General features: G+C 44.5%; 1 protein-coding gene across 1 annotated transcript in view; it reads right to left on the minus strand.

Annotated features, from left to right (window-relative positions):
- SMS (spermine synthase) overlaps positions 1-19,657 on the minus strand; it is a 40,328-nt gene extending 20,671 nt beyond the window's left edge. The window contains exons 1-2 of the mRNA XM_039852279.1: positions 19,498-19,657; positions 2,029-2,149 (exon numbers count right to left, since the gene is read on the minus strand). Of these exons, the coding sequence (XP_039708213.1) occupies positions 2,029-2,149; positions 19,498-19,546 (170 nt within the window). The 5' untranslated portion in view covers positions 19,547-19,657. The remainder of the gene's footprint in view (positions 1-2,028; positions 2,150-19,497) is intronic.
- Positions 19,658-20,051: the final 394 nt, after the last annotated feature.

Here is a 20,051-nt window from a genome sequence, read left to right on the forward strand (position 1 = left end):
AAGGGGAATGGAATTAACCAGAAGTCGGCCGGAAGTGGTGTGTGGAGCTGCAGTGCTTTCCTCGAACCTGTGCCTGGGCAGGAAAAGTCAGGTTTCGGGACAGGCACCACGGGGATGGGTCCCAGTCGACCAAATGAAAGAAGAGAGAGACCAACGTGGAAAACACGTTTTTAAACTAAGCATGTTAATTTTATTTTTCAGCTTTCAGAAGCAATTTCCAAACAGCTCGTCACTCAAAAACTCTCTTCCAGGAAGAATTCTAAGCCCTCTCTCTGGAAGACTGGAATTGGTATCTAGTATAGAAGATTCAAGAACTGTTGTCACACAGAGGTAGGTGGGGCCAGGCTGCGTGTGTCCAAGTACCAGGAGATGGTCGGAGATGTGAGGCTCCACCTAGAGTGGACGAGGGACCTACCAAGGTGGCAGAGTGTCAAGGTCTGATTTGCTGTGGTGCCCAAAGGATGGACTGCAGCCAGGACAGTCGAGACAGTGGCAGGGAGGGTAGAGAAGAGAGGCTGAGGAAGAGAGGCGCTGAATGCGAGCCTGCAGGAGCTGGAGGGGTCAAGGACAGCTCAGGCCTCTACTTCCAGGAGACTCGCCATAAACTGGGCCAGAGCATGGGGGACAATGGAAAGCAGAGGATTGGGTGCCAGTACTGATTTTCGATCACCCTTGAGGAAGAAATAATTTTAGATACATTTGAGCTATCTGCTAAACACATACATGGAGCTTTGCTGCCTGGTTAAAAATACCAATCTGGGCTTGGGAAGGGGGGCGGGGGGGTGAAGATGTCTTTGAGAGGCATCAGGAGTGGGAACGCCCATCACCACCATAGAGGTGGACCATGTAGACTTATAAAAGAGATAACAGAAGGAAGGTGGACTCAAAAGTAAAAGTTTCCCTCATCTCACAGAACAGACTTCAGGGCATCTGTAAGACTACGGGGCAGGGGACTTTTAATAGAAAAACAAGGGAGAGAATGTGGGACATTTAATGAAGCCATGTGGAATTCTAGTACTTTGTGCCCAGGAGTTCAGATTTTTAAAATAATACCGCAAATTACTAAGAATCTTAATAGTTCCACATACGAAACCAGCGTAAATACAGTACAAACCTACAGTTAGGAAAATACAAAGAGCTCAATGCACTGGCATTTTCTGGTATTGCTCAGTTTTAAATTTAGGTTTCCTTTCCTATTCTTGGAAAACATTGACTTTCATCTACATTTTGATTATGTAAAGTCCATAAAGTGTTAAGGAAAAAGAAAAACTTGAACTCCTGGATCTCCTTAGCTTCCTGACAAGCTACTCGTAGCCATTCCCATCCTGCATTTGACTATGGTCTGCATTAATGGAGATAATCATTTATAATAGTGTTACTCATGGCGGGGGGGGGTCGGCTGACCAGCAGCATCAGTGTCCCCTGGAAGCTTGCTAGAAATGCTATTTAAACATATGAGGATGGGAGGAGTTTTGAGTTAGGGTGGTGAACACACAATGCAATATACAGATGATGTATTATAGAATTATACACTTGAAACCAACACAATTTTATTAACCAATGTCACCGCAACAAATTTAATAAAATTTAAAAAAAGAAAAGAAATACTCTTTGGGGCACTGCCCCAGAGCTACCACATCAGAAACTCTTGGAGTGGAGCCCAGGAATCTGTGTTTTAACCAACTCCAGATCACTGGCCGCCACTTCGCACTGCTTATGCTGCCCAAAGGTATGGGGTCCTGGCCACACAGCAGACCACCTGGGGATCTTTGGAGAAGTACTGGTGCCCGGTGAACTCGATTTCTGGGGAGAATGCCTAGCCATTGGATTCTGTGAAAAGTGCTCCCAGCTTGGGCCCAGAAGCGCTGAATTTTAGCCCCCTCCTAAAAATTGTGAAAGAGAGGAAAAAGTACCTGGAGATAGACAGACAGACAGACAGACAGACACAGACACAGACACACACACTTCGCAGCTACCCCATCTCAGGAAGTGCTCAGATCTGAAGAGGAACACTCAAGGCCGCCTCACCTGCCATTTTTGTTTATGTAGGTTGCTAAATAGCCGTGGTCCTGCCAGGTGTGCACCGACTCGGTCATCCCTTCCTCCTGGAAAATGGACTGGAGGCCTTTTAGAATGGTCTCACCATCAGCTAGAGAACAGGGGGGAGAAGGCAAGACAGTCAGGAATGCATCACACTCAGAAGGAAAGCCAGGAAGGCATAGTCTGACGATCAAACTTTACAAGAAAACTTGAGCAAAGAGTGGCCAGCGTCACGTATCCCCTTTGTCACGAGCTATAAACATTCTCAATCCTGCCAGGAGAGGCTACACAGATTAGCAGGTTAACACAATAAGAATACAAACACCAACCACAAAATAGCTGTGGCAAGAATGCGGAAAGATATTCAGCCAACCAGAAATAGCATTAAACAAAATATCCAGCCTAACCAGAAATCAAAGAAATGCAAATATAAGATTCCATTTTAAGTTAAATAAATTAATGAAGATATACAGTACTAGAAAGGGGATGTCCGACCACTGTTGATGGGTACAGGCATACCTCGTTTTATTGTTTCGCAGTTAACTGTGTTTTCATCAAAATCGAGAAGACCCTCCTCCAGCCAGCAAAAAGGTTTTGAGTCATTGAAGGCTTAATTGCTTAGCGCCTTTTTTTTTTTTTAGCAATAAAGTGTTTTTTTAATTAAGGTATGTACATTTTTAAGACATAATGCTATTGGCACACTTAATAGAGGGTAAGGTAACCAGGATGAGATCAAAGGAATTCTCTGTACTGTCCCACACGACCCTCTGCAGGACACTTTTTCTGCACGAAGGAAAAAAACTACAGGCTGCAAAGCACCAAAACTAAGCATTCCTGTGACCTGAACAGAGGCAACAAGAAACAAGGATTCAAAACTGACCATACTGAGGTCTCACAAAAAAATTATATAGGAATTCCTTCCACAAACCTTTAAGGAGTGATGAAACTTGGACTGGAAATTAAGGGTTTTTTCACTCTGAACTATCTCTGGTGACAATCTGAACTATGCTCCTATGACCCTCTAGCGCACAGTAAGAATGAAAGCCACAAACTGGATTCAGAGGCCAAACTGGATAGCAGATGTGTCTTATTCTGGCCCTGCACATACTTTTTAAAGAGTGTAAGCTAGTTGCCATTTTAAAAACAGATTTCTCCCACTGACACTGGGTGCAATGGCGGCCCCCCAAAAGATATGTCCACACGCGAACACCCAGACCCTGGAGGTGTGACCTTATTTAGAAAAAGGTGTTTTTAGATATATTTAATGTCATAGATGAGATCACTTTGAATTATCCAGATGGATCCTAAATCCAATGACAAGTGTCCTTATAAGAAACAGAACAGAAGGCACAGGGAGAAAGAGGCGCAGGTGATAAGAAGGCAAAAGGAGAGATTGTAGTGATAAGGACACAAGCCAAGAACATCCGGAAAAGCTGGAAGGCAAGCAAGGAGCCTCGCCTAGGGCCTTCAGAGGGAGGGTGGCCCTGCCCAAACTTTGTGTTCAGATCTCTGGCCTCCAGACAAAGAAGAGTATAAGCTTCCATTTTAAGCCACCCATTTGTAATACTTCGTTACAGCAGCCCTAACAAGCTAATACAACCACGGAAATTCGTATTTTCAACTTCGCTTAAACAGTAGTGAATAGATTAGCAAAAATGGCGGTGAACGCATGACTTTGTAATATTCTGAATCCCCAAACGCAGCAATTAGGATAGCACAAGCCAAACTCAGACAACAAGATTTAGAAAACTGGATAACAGACTGTACCCCTCAAACCACAAAACAGGAGTAGGTGGAGACAAGTGGACCACGGCCCAGAGACCTGCTTGGTACCAGCAGTCGTGAGTGGAAGACGTTGAGAAAGCGAAGGGATGTCAAACTCCCCCATTAAACACCAACAGGTTCACCCACAAGGAAGGGTTCTCCTCCGTTTGAGAAGGCAGCGCCCAGCAGGCCACGAGAGAGCGAGCAGAGGACCTGGGCAGGGCGGAAAGTGCCTGGGTGGCCGAGCCCTTTGGAAGGCCAAAATGAACTCAGATCACTCCCAGGATAAAGCCCCACGTTGGGGAGAGACTAGGCAGCGGGTCCCACACCAGGCACCTATGGGAACACATAAGCAGTCTCACTGAAGTCTCGCTCATTCCCAGTAAAACTATGCCTTTTGGAAACTCATTTGGCAGAAAACAACCTAGCTGGCTTCACTATTGTGAAATTGGGTTCAGGAAATTAAAAAGAGAAGGCCTGCATTATATCCCCAGGACTGTGGTTTTAAAACTGATTTTGCCCCCTAAAAAAGTTCTGATTTCAAACTTGTTGAAAAGAATTGACCTTGTTCAGCTTATGTTTGTCACAGAATCCTGCTGGAGTCAGGCCACTGTGAAAGTGAATGATTGGCAGGGCGGTAAAGACAAGTGTGCCCAGCACGCCCGAGCCCCACACAGCCCAGCAGTACTTACCCTGAAGAGGAGAAAAGCTACTATATAATTATTCAATCCTCCTTAGCTAGAACAGATGTTTTCTGCTTTGAAAGTGTATAAAACAAGTCATCACTCCTGGTAAATGGCCTCAAGACTGCGTTCTCTTGGCACATTACAAAACAGGACACGAATCCCCCATTCTGGTAAAGGAAACGATCCAGGCAGGGCCAGGCTGAGTATATGAAGACCCCGGCCCAGGGGCTAAGCTGGAGCAAAGTCTGGCCCTTGGGCCAGAGAAACGGGGTGTCTTTATCTGATACACGCAAAGTCCTTGACTGCTGGCCAAGCCCAGCATGGAGACTGTCTCCTTTTTCTATCTAGCACAATTAGAAGGGCACTAACTAAGTGGCTAATGGAGGCCCTCTGGCCAGGTTTCAAGCTGAAGAAAAATACAGTACAAAATAAACCCAATCTGAATTGTTACTCATTTCCATACTGGGGTCTTACCCTGCTCTCCCCCCCCGCTAGAAATATGCCAGAACTGTTATTGCTGGCTGTTGCCACCAGATGACCACCATGAGCACTGACTGTGTCAACCCTGCGGATACGAAGACCATGTCATTTTGCCCACTGTCTGCCTCACTTCATATTTGCCTAACCTGGGGGCTCCCCTGTAACCCATGCTGTTCCCAGTCCTTGGAGAAGACTCCAGAAAGGGAAGTCGGAGCTGAGACGATTGCTCAGCATCTCTTTTCCAGAATCATGGTTTTAAAGAACATCTAGACCAGTGGTTTTCAATTCTAGTTACACGTTATAATCATCCGACTTTTAAAAATTCTGATGCCACATATTAGACCAATTAAATGAAAATCTAGGGGTGAGACCCAAGTGTCAGTATTCCTTAAAGGTACCTGGGCAATTCCAACATGCAGTCACAGTTGCTACCACTGATTTAAAGCACCAGACACAAAAAGGAAAAAGCAAGCTCCACTACCTCCAAACGAATTATGCTCAGGTAGCCAGAAGGTTATAGAAAATGTTCAACAAAACGGGTCTGAAAAAAGTCCAAACTCCTTGCTAACTATAGCCACAGGTAACCCATGACATGCCCCAGAAAACGCTTTACAGTTATTATCCAATTTCAACCTGCATGCCCGTCTGTCTAGTAAAGAGCATGCAACATGACCAAGCAACATGTACTTGGCGAGGTGGGCGATATAGTTTAAATGACTGTCCTGTCCCTCACAGCACTTTGGTAATCCCAGCCAAAGCCATTAAATGTGAGTAGTTCCCCCAGCCTTCTGGAACAGAAAGACCTCACACCCCAACTGCCCAGGGACAGAATCCCTGGAAAACTGTTAGATGCTCTACACACAAGTGAAAATGAACCAGGGGCCAGAGCCACACTTGTCTCCCCTGAGAAGTTAAGTGGTTGGAACAAGCGATTTGCAGCCGCATTCCTGCTCTCTCTCATATTCGAGCAGCCCCTGACTTATGAGATTAGAAGATGAATTTTATTCTTGCCAAGAATATCTTTAATTATGCAGGCTGGAAATTCCACCGTCAAGTCCCCCACCCACCCACCATTGTTTTGCCTCCCTGGTGTCTCTCCCACAGCAGCTCAAGCTATTTAAGCTGCAGGAGGTGGTTAATTATCTCATCACTGCACCAAGCCCAAGTGGGGAGGCCCCAAGCCCAGCCTCCTGCCAGCCAGCCTCCTACTCTTTAGACTCTGATGTTTCCAGAGCCCCAAGCCCTTACTTCTACTTGATTCTCGCACCCTTGGTCTTCCTCCCCTAACCACACTTCCCTTTTAAGTCGGGTCAGAGGGCAGTCCTGTGGGCAGGGTCCACCCCCGCCATACAGAGATCTGCACTCTTTGTAGGTTAGCCTGGTAACTGGTTGGCAGCAGGTCCGTGTGCAGCTCCCTGCAAGAGGAAGCATAAACACAGGGATCCTTCCCCTAAACCCAACACTCATGTCAGAACACCTAAGAGCCAGGTTTGGGTTGTACAGTTTCCCTTCCCACATAAACCAGCTTTCTGGCTTTCCTGACAGACTCCTAAAAACCTAAAAGAGGAAGAAAGGGAAACTGGACTGCGATACAGTTTGAAATCATTCTAGTATCTGCTCAGATGGCTTAATCTTGACAGTGGTGGTGGTTACATGACCATACGCATTGGTTGAAACTCAGAGAACAGTACACTAAAATGTGCACTATGTATATTACATCAAGTTAAGAAAAAGTCTGTTCCAGTTACCACCACCATGGCCTTAATACCCCTGAGGGCAAAAAAGAGCACAGCATTCCTCATGGGCCCCCTCTCACCCAAGTGGTTGCCCCCCACAGTCTAAGGTTCGAGATCATCTTTCGAACTCAAAGTATACCGGGTGTAACTAAAAACGTAAATGCTGGCAGGCAGTAAGTCCAGATTACTGAAATCAAGTCCTATCTACAGAAAGGGCCTTCATAGTTCACGATCAAAAGAACTTAACCCTTAAATTTAAAATACTGAGACTCTTTTAATTTTAAAATTTTAACAAAGGACCTGTGCATCGGGAGATTTCGCAGATACACACAAGCCTAATGAACTTCCAGGGAGTGAAGTGAAGGTCAAGCAGGTGGCTCCCCAGGCCCCTCTTAGCTTGGTCTGATAGTCTCACGTCCAGTTCTTTATATATAAACAGCAGTAAAATGATTAATCTCACACAAAACCCAAGCCAACAAGAATGTTCAGAGCAGCATGATTCATAATAATCAAAAAGTGGAAACTTCCCAATTGCCCATAAACTTATAAATGAATAAACAAGACGTGGTAATACCATGAACTATTATTCAGCCATAGAAGGAACAGAGTACTGATACATGCAACAACACAGATGACCCTTGAAGACTTCATGCTAAGTGAAAGAAGCCTGTCACAAAGGACCACATATTGTATAATACCATTTATATGACATGGCCAGAAAAGGCAAATCCCTGGACACAGAAAGCAAATTAGTGGGTGCCAGGGGCTGGGAGGAATAGGGGTGATGCCTAGGGGTACACATTTCTGTCTGGGGTAGTGAAAATATTCTAAAATTGTGTTGATGGTTGCACATCTGAATATGCAATTGTCCCTTGGTATTCACAGGAGGTTGGTTCTAGGATCCTCCCATGGATACGAGATCCAGGAATGCTCAAGTCCCTTATATAAAATGGTGTAGTATTTGCATATAACCTACACACACCCTCCCCTCCCCTATATTTTATATTATCTCTAGGTTACTTGTAATACCTAATACAATGCAAATGCTATATAAATAGCCATTATACTGTATTGTTTAGGGAATAATGGCAAGAAAAAAAGTCTGTACACGTTCAGTCAACATAACTTTTTTCAAATATTTCCTACGTGCATGCAGTTGGTTAATCTGCAGATGCAGAGGGCTGACTACTGAAAATCACTGAGTCATACACTTTAAATAAAGGAACAGTATGACATATGAGTCGTATTTCAATACAGCTGTCCCAAAAACTCTAAACATAAACATACAAGCTGCACTTTTAGATTCTCAGTTATTGTGAGGTAATCAAACAAAAGAAAGTTCCAGAAGTCAGTTTCTCCCCTCAATCAACCAGGTGCTCAGCACCAGGTTACAGGGGCTTCAAGGGGTGGTTGTCTCTACCCATCCCCACTAGTCACCCCCCATTACCGAATAGAAAGTATCTGAAGTGGCTGAGTGTAGGCACTGTCTCCAGCCCTGGCGATGGCTTTCCTGCCACTAGAGTGCACCTGCGGCCAATCTCAGCACCTCAGGTCAATCACAGCAGCTAAGTGCCGCATGGTGACTACAGCTAATAATACTGCATTGTATAATAGAAAGTTGCTGGGCGAGCAGACCTTAAAAGTTCTCATCAGAAGAAAAAATTATAACTGTGTGGTGATGTATGCTAACTGGACTTACTGTGATCTATTTGCAATATATACAAATATTGAATGTTATACACCTAAAACGATGTTATATGTCAATTATATGCCCCTCCCCCCCAAAAAACATAGAACATTACAGCATTGGGATGAGGCTACAAAATACAGAAAGGGACAATGACAAACAATTTGAAGATCTTATTTTCAGAGCAGTTTCTCCTGTTCATAGAGAAGAGCAACCAAACCAGGAAAAATTAACTACAGAAAGAAAAAGACCCACTGGAGTTAGATTGACAGCCATACAACACAGCACAGAAATAACACCCAAGCTCTTTTCAGAGAAATATTCATTAAGGAAAACCATATGGGACTGTTTACAGTTCCAGCCACAATGACTACTTCTTAAAACTCACATTTCAGTACACTTGGCAAACTACAAACGTGCTGCTAACTCTGATTGCCCTGCCTTCCTTTCCCACTGCATGAGAGGTAAAGGGGCATTTTCCATCACCCCAACACCTACTGGAATGGTGGTAGGAGGCTCGCTCTACTTTAAAATAACACCAACCCAGGTCTCCCGGGAGCCAGTTTCTTTATGAAATTAAAGGCGGGTTTATAACAATCTAATTTATGAGACACAAACCAAATCACTCTTTAGTTTAGAACCCAAACACCCATGCGATATCATCCCTTCTTCCTCCTGTTAAGTCTATCTCCACACAGGAGGCTAACCAAGGGACAGAAAACAAGGGACAGGAAGGCCACCTGACCTCTCCCAGAAGTAATCATTTTAGCAACACAAGGCATCCTAACTAGGACTCCGAGGACTCATGCAACATGTTTTCGGAGAAGAGAGAGGAGTAAACTGGGGCCAGAGCTGTGGAGGTCAGGGAAGACCACCAACACAGGGCACAGAGTGGGGTCAGGACCATGAAGAGCCCTCTCTGGGGGCTGTGAACCCAAGGATGAGTTAAAGGAGGCGAAAGCAGGCCCAGCAGCATCATAAAGGGGACAAGCCAGCTTGCAAGAGGGGACACTTAAGAGAGTTTGAGGTTAGAGGACAGAAGACTTAAGACACCCGGACCAGGAAAAATGACCAGCTCTTAACTTTAGTTCAAAACCGCTGCCCACAATCCACTTAAGATGCAAAAAGAGTGCCACCTGTCACCTGCCCTTTCCCCGTATCTCACAGACCAGTGGGATGAGAACAGGTTCCAGGCTGGCCCGAGGTTAGACAGAAACGGTTTCCTTCAGGTCCACCCAGACGAACAAGACTTCTTTCCCTAACCAGAAACTGTGGGATTGCCACTCCTATTATCCAGGAGCACGTAACCAGTATCAGCACTATCCAGGTGTCTTCACTACCTTTAGGTGGGCAGACTCCCTTACAGGTCAGACCTATTATCACTGGGTGTTTCTATAAATAATTCCAGGGTTTCTGTCCACACTCCTATGCCAGGCTTAGAATCACAAATAAAATAGCATTTCCGGAGATAAAGCAGTTTGGGCTTTGTGATGTCAAAAATCACCTTTATATTAGAACTGACCCCGAGGTGGCCACGCCATCTTCCCTTCCTCTGGCCTTGGCCAGGGCAGACTGGGAGAAGACATGCAGGTCTGCCCCATTTGGAATGAACCACCTCTCCTCACCCCCAGAGACTACTCAGCACCTAGGAAGTGCTGGAAAACTAAGTGTGACTGCCGAATAGGACAGAGATGAAAGACAAAGGACACAAGTCAAAACTGCCCTGACACTGGGAGGGGTGTAATGATGAATTCCAGATGAGAAAAAGCCCATGTGGGAAGCCTGGGAATCTATACTTATACATTTTTCCAGATGGCTCTGAAGTCAGCCACTGGACTTAGTCTAAAGGCAGGGGTGGGCAAACTTGTTTCACAAAGGGCCACATAAGAAAGAGTTCAGGCTTTTTAGGCCAAATCAGGTCTCTGTCTCAGATGGCGTGTTTTGCCACCCTTTAAAAGTGCAAAAATCATTCTTAGCTGGAGGGCCATACTAAAAGAGGCCAGAGAGCAGAATTTAGTTCAAGGGCCTGCCTCAGTTTGACCCTTGGTCTCAGGGTTTTTTAGCTCTAAATTCCTAACCTAACCAACGGGGACACTCAGCTGTAATTCTACAACCTAAATTTCCAAAACTGATGTTCTTAGAATTTGAGACTAAAATAATGTGAGGAATATTTCATACATTTAAGTTAGCAACTTATTAAATGTGGGGGGGATAGATAATAACCTATATAATTAGGACCCCTGATTTTTTTAGGAATACATGGAAGTGACATTAACAGCTAAAAGAACCCTCACACTAGAGAATGAGAATGAAGTCTCAAATCACTAATCTATGCTGTCTCTTCAAGAACCTAGAAAAAGTAAACTCAAAGCAAGCATAGGAAAGAAATAAGGATAAATCAGTGAAACTGAAAACAGTAAAACTATAGAGAAAAATCAATTAAGGAAAATGCTGTTTCTTTGAAAAAAATCAATTGACAAACTCTAACAAGGCTGACAAAAAAAAGAGAGAAGACACAGATTACCAATAATAGGAATAAAACAAGAGATATCATTACAGACCTTTACAGACACCAAAAGGATGAGAGAATCCTACAAACTCTACACAAATTTGACAACTTACAAAGGAAATGGGCCAATTCTTCAAAAAACACAAACTATCCCAACTCATCAATATGAAATAGATAATCTAAATAGCCCTATAAATATTAAGGAAATTGAATCTGTAATTTTAAAACTAAAAAACAAAACAAAAAAAAGGGAAAATCTGGAGACCCAGATGGTTTCACTGGAGAATTCTACCAAATATTTAAAAAATTAACACCAATTCTACATAATCTCTTCCAGAAAATAGAGAAGGAGAGAACTCCTCCCAATTCATTTTATGAAACCGTTATCCTAACACAAAGCTAAAAAGGTCTGGAAAAAAACCTACAGACCAGACCAATATTCCTCATGAATATAAACACAAAAATCCTTAACAAATCCTTGGCAAATCCTTAAAATCCTTAACAAGAATTCAGCAATTATAAAAATTATATATCATGACCAAGCAGGATTTATTCTAGGTATGCAAGCCTGGTTCAATATTTTTTTTTTTTAAAAAATCGATGTAATGCACCATATTAATGCAAAATAAAAATCACATGATATTGATGCAAGAAAAGTATTTTACAAATTCGACACCCATTCAAAATAAAAATGTACAAAAAAACAGGCAAAGAGAACTCAAGCAACTGGACTCCAAAACCCAGTGCTTTTAATCGTCCCTGTGTTGCCCTTCCTCGGTTACATACAGGACAAGAATAAGCCATTTGTCCCATACACCAAAAACATCAATGGTGGTTATCTACTTGTGATAGGATTACAGATCAAGGTTCCTTTCCTCCTTTCTTTATATTTCCCCACGCCAAAATGAGCAAATAGCTTTTAAAGCAAAAAAAAATATTTAAGACAAATGCATAAATCATTACTTAAACAGCTTCTGCAGTTTCAAGTAAATAGCCAGATCCTTTATGCAAAGAAAAAAAAAAAATACACACAGGAATTCCGTTAACCATCAGCATTCACGAAGTGCTGTTTTAAAAGTCATAATCATATTCTTACCTCATACCAAAAGGAATCAGTTAATGGCAAGCTCTTTTTTCTCTCTCTCCAACCTAGACAAACTCCACTTAGAAACAGCAAACACTTGGACAAACAAGCTCATGACCCTCTTCTTCAAAACCCCCAAACCAACTGGGCCTCTCAACTGCAGCTATGCAGTTTGAAGATTCAGTGTTAAATCATTTCTAAAACCTACACCATTACTGTTTCCCAAAGTGTGCTCCACAGCACCAGTCCTGAAAAATAAGTGTTCCATGTTAAACCGAGTTTGAGATACATTCTACATTCACCTCTAGAAATTCAGAATGCCCCTTAGCATATCTCAATCTTGTTTGACCACTATGATCTGTAGTCCTTCAAAAGCAAAAATTTGGTGAAATATAAGCGTTCTCCCTGGGGAAATTTTCATTCTCGGGAAAATGTAATCATGCAACACAAATCAATGGAAGTGTTATTTTAAAATACACAGTGCATTTTAAAAATTTTCCTTTAGTAACTCAAGAGTTCCTTTATATAAAGTAGACCAACCTTCAAATCACATGCCAACCCATTATTTTCTGCCTCTTCCTTTGCCAGCAGAACTCTCCTTATCTTTCAGTACATTAAATTCACACCTCTTTATAACTGAGCATCTTTATCCTCTGGCACAATTTCAAAGTACTCAGCTCTATTGCAATTAGTGCTAAGTATTCTGTGTATCATTTGATGCTCTTCCAAACATTTTATTGGACATCCCACCCCACAACACAGTGTGTGGGATTTTGGTACGATTAGCACCTTCATGCAAAGGGAGAAATTAAAGTGCATGTGAAACTACCCAGAGGATTAAGTCAGCTCAGGAATCTAGAACATGTTACCTGCTGCTAGCTTTCACCGGCTCCTTTTGAGCCTGTGGCTTAGCACATAAATGATTTTGATCACAAGTATGTACTAGCTCAGTGGCTCCTTCCAGAACACAAATGAAAGTATCAGTTCAATGAAATCCAGGCCCACCACAACTTAGGGCCCCAGAGTTTTTCTTCTTGGGGTCTGGAAAAGTGCCTAGTTATAAGGGTTTAAAAGAGCAGTTGTGCAATGGTTTACATACTTGGTTTGCAGATTCAATTGAGGAGGTTTCCCAGCTTCTCAAAAGAACTGACCCTGTAATTAAACTACCATGAAATGGTGGTTGGAGCCATAGTGCACACCAGCAGGCTTAGGTTACAACTGCAGTGAAATGGTGGATTAAAATGCCCGGAATATCCTGACTCCAAAAACTAAACTCAATAATAGCTTTATTGAATATATATTTAAACAGACACCAACCACAGTCCAGTAACTTTCTAATTAATCCTTACGTATCAAATTAGTATAACCATGGTGGTCTCAATTCAAATCGTAAAGTCTTACTCAGGTACCAATTCCAGCAGCAAAAGCTCTGACTTTTCAAAGCTGTTGAGAGACTTCAGTCTACCTCCTAAAAAGGTAGCAAAGGCCTGTGAGGGCCAATTCAAACACGGTCAATTGCATTGTACAATTAAGGGGGTGCAAAGAAGATTCCAAATAGCTAACTCCTCTACTGCAAAACAAAACTGGCTTTCCTTCCTCGGAAAACACACACACACACAGGATGAATTGTCTATCTGTTGGTTAACTCTCCTTCAGAAACATCACATGCAAGGCTTCAGATTACTTGAAAACACTCTCCTTCAGAAATATCACATGCAAGGCTTCAGATTACTTGAAAAAGTAACTCTTCATAGTTGGGGTGGAGATCATTCCCGAATGCCTGCATTATGGAGTCAATTTCTTAAACAGCTGTCATCCCTTCTAAAGTATGTAAAACAATGGAGAACTACCAAGTAAGAACACGAACAAACTAATGTTACCACATGCGACCTCTGTAGGTTTAAAGAAGTGGGTATGGTAATGTGCAATTATTAAACCCGGAGTCAAATAGAGTGAGATCAGTGCAATTAAAAAAAATACTGCAGAGTTGGGGGAATGGGAGTTTTAAAAAAAGCCTAACAAAGCAAAAGCCAAATGAAGGCAGACTCCAATGAAGACCTCCTTCAAGCAGTCCATAAGCCATTTTCAAACACAATGAAGGTATCATAGAATACCTAAAGGTCAAAAAATGCCTTCCTCAAGGCTGTTCCATTGAATCCATATGCCTCCAAGGCCACTTGGAAGCACAGGTAGTGTGAGACGCTCAAGTGTGTGTTGAGGGATTAGAACCAGGTAGAAATGGACTTTGTAAATGCTGATAAGGAGTTCAACTTCATCCAGAAGGCACAATTAGAACCCACAGGAGGGTTTTAAAAATCGAAAAGGGAACAAGATCTCTTGAGTTCCTGAAGATGGAGCCCTTCCCCAAAATGGAGACAAATAGAGATTGTGGCCAAGAACTGTAGCCAGGAAAAAGGTGAGCAAGGAATTTGAAAGTGTATAGGAGCTTAATGACTTGCAGATTAGGGAGGGCTGTGGTGGGAAGGTGCCCCAAAGGCTTCTGATACAAGGTTTGTTTTTTTTTTTTTAAGTGAGGACCCTATTATAGTGGTTGGCATACTTAATCAGCATTAGAATTACTGGGAAAAGACTGCTAAAAAATGCAAATTCTGGGAACTCTCCCCTCCCAGACTGTGATTCAGTCCCTCTATAATGGGGCCCAAGTGGCATTTTCCCACTCCCAGTCATCAGCAACTCCCAGGCTCCATTGTTAAAGTGGGGGTGTGAGTTGTTTATCACCATGGTGGACAAAGGATAATAATGCTGAGAGGCTAAAGGGAAAGCTTCTACTTTTGAACAGCAAAAACACTAGATGCAATTAAAACTGGATTGTTTAGGTTGTAAGCGTATAGTTAATGCTATTTCAAACACACAAAGGCAGCTCAACAACTGAACCAAACAGTGGGAGCCTGGAGGATGGGCCATAGGTTCAGGAAATTGGGGAGGGTCACCTGAAGCCACAGGCTCAGCTGGCTTGGGAATGCTAGCCAAGCCATCTGCTCCTAACCAACCACAGTGCAAACCTGGGTGGAAGCCATCCTCCCTCCATGCCTATTGATTTGTGCCTATTGGAGACTTCCAAATAAGACCTGGACAATTTTGCTGATTATTTATCATCTCATTTACTACCACCACCTAATTAGAACTTACGTTGGGGTTTCTTTACCCTAGCACTCTTGACATTCTGGCTCCCAATGCTGTGGGGGCTTGTCCTGTGCACTGCAGGATGTTAAGCAGCAACTCTGGCCTACTAGATGCCAGTGGCATCCCCAGCTGTGACAACCAAAAATGTCTCCAGATATTACCAAATTTCCTGGGGGCGGGAGGAATACAGGGACACTGAGATTCACTGCCCATAAACTGAGAGGCTTCAGGCTTCGCAGTTGAATTAACAACGGCCTTGTGATCAAATAGACAGGTGTTTGAATCCTGGATACCAAGCCTATTTACGAGGTGAAAAACTTCAATGGGCCTATTTAGTCACTTTTAAAATGGGGATAACAGGACCTACCTTCCGGATTATGTAAAATAACTGTAATGTGCTTAGGGCAATGCCTAGCCCAGGAGGCATTTAATAAACACGGTCCTCCTCCTCCGCCTTTTTTTTTTTTACATTTTCAAAGCATTGTTTTAAAGAACAACCAGGTACACGTGCTTAGGGTTCTTGGCCGCCTGTGGAAACTTACTCCTCCTAAAAAACAATATACAGAAATGGCAGTCCCGGTTCTCTCTCCAGCTCCTAGGGGGTCAGAGCCTGGGGTCCATGGGCTCCCCCAGGGGCCAGTGGATACAATTCGGGGAGTCTAGGAACCTGGATGGGGAAAAAAAAACATAGATCCTTATTTTTACTAATTGAAATAAAGCATTTTCTTCAAGTATGCTTGTAAAACCACATCATCAGCTATACCTGGCCATTGTCGCCAATAAAATCGTAGCTTTTTCTTATCACATCACAGCTGAAATACTGATTTTCTCGGCTCTACTTCGAAATTATGAAGTCATTAGGCCTGCTGCTAGATCATGTTATTTAATGTCACTAAAGCACATATTACTATGGCTCGTATTTGATTTTTAATTTGAAAATTGCAGTTTAAATAATTGAGTTACTTTATGCATTTTAAATTCTTATTCTAAGAGCTCCACAGGATTCCCTGATGAGGGTCAAAGGCACAAAAGAATGTAAGAACCCATATCCTAAACCTTTCCACTAAGCCCAGAATTCCCACGCGGCCTTCGGTTAACTTATTAAACAAGATTTTTGTTGTTGAAACTAATTCGTGAATTTTACACTGTTTCTCTACTATATAAAATAGAGATCGGTGGTTCAAAAGATGGACTTAACAGTATCAGCCAGTTTCCCCACGCAGGACCCATTCTCCTAATTCTAAAGGTGAATACATGCCTCGTTTTCCCCTAGTGGACCTGAATTAGGATCCCACCTTTACCATAATATCAACTGGATCCATTTAACCAGCACTTATCAAACATTCATGCTGTACCAGCACTGTGTCCAGGACACAGACCCTGGAGGTCTGCCTTCAAAGATATTCCCAGCACAGGGGAAGAAATGGACATCAAAAGGAGATTGCTAGACTTTTTCAGGGCTACCTGGCCAACCAGAGACTATACTCTAACAGGAAGGCAGAGACCACGTGTACCTCACTCACCTCTGTATACCCAGCACGCTCACTGCCTAGCATATACGACTAGAAATATGTCCTCCACCAGCCCAGAGATGCTTAAACTCTACAAACACAGGACATGTTTATTCTTGTTAGCCTCCAGCTGAGAAATCACGAAATGTTTTCTAGACGCAAGGATCCTGAGTCCAATGCTTCACTTACAAGATGACCACAGATTTTGTTTTTTTAAGCAAAAATTTAAATCCCCAGGGTTATCTTATCAGCCAGTACACTACAGAGGCACCACTGGGCCCAACTTAGAATTGCCCTTAGTGGCCCAGTAGCTGCTGGGTACTAGTTGGCTTGCATGAGTAACTAGTTATATGGAATTACAGTATAATAACATAACTGTTTTAAGTTTAATTCCATTAAAATCACATCATAGAGCTGCATTAGGAAGGTTTACTGAAAAATGAGAAAAAGTACATGAATCCAGGCTCCACAGGCATTTGACTCACCCTTGAGTCACATCCAATACTCACATGCCAAGAGTAATGCTTTTTTGACTCATTATTATTAAAATAAATGTTTCTGGAGACCTCACAGGTGGTAGATTTCTCACCAAGTGCCCCTTACTGAAAACCAAAAGAACTTAGAAGAGCCTAGTCTAACCGGGTCCCCTTATTTTACAAGCGTGGATGCCTACTGACAAGTGAGGGTGACATGCCTTCCCCCAAATCAAATGATAGGGGGAATACAGTAATAATCAGACTTCTCTTACTCCCAAAACACTTTAATAGGGACTCAAGAGCTAACATAGATGCATACATAAATACACATCCTACTCCTTAGTAGGATTTCTTTCTAAAATGTTCTTTATCTTGCCATCAAAACTTTTTCATTTTTAAAAATAACAGGCTGGGATATAAGAATAACTGGCTGGGAATTCTCAATCTTCTTCAGTTTCTCTTTGCACAACTAAATTATTTAGATGCCACTTCAATACCTTGCTGACTCTGAACTGAACCTGCCAGTTTCTCCTGCTGGCTTCCAAACTGGACGTCCATGGTTCTGTCTCTCTGTGGCCAGCATCAGCCAGCCCAAAGAGTTCAAATTCTCCTGCTTTTTCTTCTGTTATGTGAAGGTTTCCCTCACTTTTACAAGGGAACGAGAAGTAGGCCCATGTGTTCCATCATTTCAATAGGGAACACCTGAATTAAGCTGAAAGCTGTTAAAGACTCCAGGCAAGGACATTCAGACTGAGAAAAGTGCCAGAATCTTCTGGCCTCATCCAGAGACTACCCTCCTTAGAAACTCAGGACAAGTATAGTTGAGTGTTCACAGGTGCTTACCACCAGGGTTACTTTCCTACACTCACCTCTCAGCAGCTAGGTGACCTTGAACCACTATTCTTTCCTCAAGCCTCACCCTCCCTCACCTCTAAATTGAGTGTGCTAGAACTAGAACCTTCACTAACCACTACAGCTTTAGCTGGCAGGGTAATGCTTAAAACCTTACTTATCCCACGCCCCACCAGCTGCACACCCCAAACACCATTTTAGCTCCTGATTCTTCTCAGCAGTCACCCTTCCCTCCATTCTCACCTAAGAAATTTGAGAACTAAAAAATGCTGTTTTTTCCAAGTCACTTCCGACCACCCAAACACACTGATATTACTTAATAACATTGCAATGTTCTACAGCAACTCCCTTAACATTAAAAGCACTATATGAAGTGTGTAGTGTGTCCCCCCGCCCCTTTTTTTGCCACAGGAAAGAGGACTCAGGCTGAGAAAATAAGGCCAAAGCCACATGCAGAGCCAATCAAATAAGACAGGGCGTAAACCTTGCTCCAATCCTCAGTCTTTATTAAGTCTTGTGCCTTCCGAGATCCTTTTAGTTTGAGAAAATACAAAATAAGTAATCAGAAGTTCAAAAAAAAAAAAAGGAAAATGGGAAGAGAAAGTGACAAAGTAAATGTTTTAAATAGTAACTTAAAGGGCAGATGCATCCAATTCAAGGAACAAGCAGGATATGGATGAGATGCTCCCAGCGGGACGTACGGAAAGTGCAGACTCAAGTCTGCAGCACTCATAGGTTTAAAAGCCACCAGAAAAGACCCGCAGTCCTATTCTCCCCCACCCCATGTTGTAAGCACCCAGAGAAAAGCATGCAAAATAGTCCTCCCCGGATAATTCCCGCACACAGTTCCAACTCCCCCAGCCTTCTGTTCACATCGCCTTTCAGTCTTCCGAGCCTCCGGGATTCGGGGAGTTCTCGCTCCCGCGCCCAGACTTCATCCCCCACCCCCATAATAATCGTTTCCTTTTCCCGTCCCCCCGTCCCTTTCCGGGGGATCCGTTTCCTACGCAGTCGCCTAAGAATTCTGCAAACACCGCGCGGTCCTTCCCCAGCCCGAGCTCCGTGAGGGGAGCCCCCGTTCCCGGGGCGGGGATTTACCCGCCTCGGAAAAAGGGAAAGGTCACGCGGGCGGCCACGCGCGATCCACGCCTTGCTCCGCCGCCGCCCCTGCACACCCGCCCCATGGGAGGGGGTCCGTGGACGTGGTGGGGGGGAGTCTTCCCGCGCCCAGCGGCGCAAAGGGGACTCTGACGAAGGGAGCGAAGACCGCGTGGGGCGCGGGTGGGTGACCTGAGCCCCGAGGGGCGGTTCGGCCGAGAGGGGGCCCGGCAGGGCCCCTCCAGGCTCCGCAGTGCGGCCGGAACGGAGCGCGGCGCAAACTGGAGCGCGGCCTCCGCCGGGCCGCCGGTGCACGCGGTCCCGCAGCGCGCATTGTTCGCCCCGCGGCGCGCGCCCCGCCCGTCCCCCGCCGTCCCCAGCCCTCTGGGCGGCAGGGGAGGCCGGGCAGGTGGCGGCCGCGCGCCCTCACCTTTGGCGCCGAGCATGAAGTCGAGTGTGCTGTGCCGTGCTGCTGCCATAGTGAGGAGAGGCCCTGGGCCATGCCTGGGGGAGCCGGCCACGGGAAGACTGGAGGACCGCACGCGGGTCAGGCTCCGGCCAGAGGGGACTGCGCCGCGCCGGGGAGGCCGAGGATAGGAGGTGGGAGGGACCGCCGGGAGCCACCCGGGGCGCAGGGGCGGGGTCGGGCCCGCCTCCGGGAGGGAGGAAGCGCGGATGCCCGCAGCCCCGAACTAGAAAGCCGTAGGGGGTGCGGCCTCGCTAATGCAATGGTGGAAACGTGGGCGCCGTGCTCCCTGGCGTGCGTCACCAATGGCCGCGCCCCGCGCCCAGGATCGGGCGGGCGCTCCCGCCATCCGTTAGGTCACCTTAGGTTTAAACAGCGCAGTACGACTTCCGGGGGGTCCATCCCCTGTACTTCCCTCCACACCAACCCCCCCAAGCCAAGGCCCCTCTTATTTCCTGGCCAAGTCAAAAAAATAAAATGCTAGGATCCATCCTGTAGTCTAAAAGTGCTGTACTGCC

Source organism: Pteropus medius, unplaced genomic scaffold (assembly GCF_902729225.1).
Source record: "Pteropus medius unplaced genomic scaffold, Ma_sr-lr_union100, whole genome shotgun sequence".
Lineage (NCBI taxonomy): Eukaryota > Metazoa > Chordata > Mammalia > Chiroptera > Pteropodidae > Pteropus > Pteropus medius.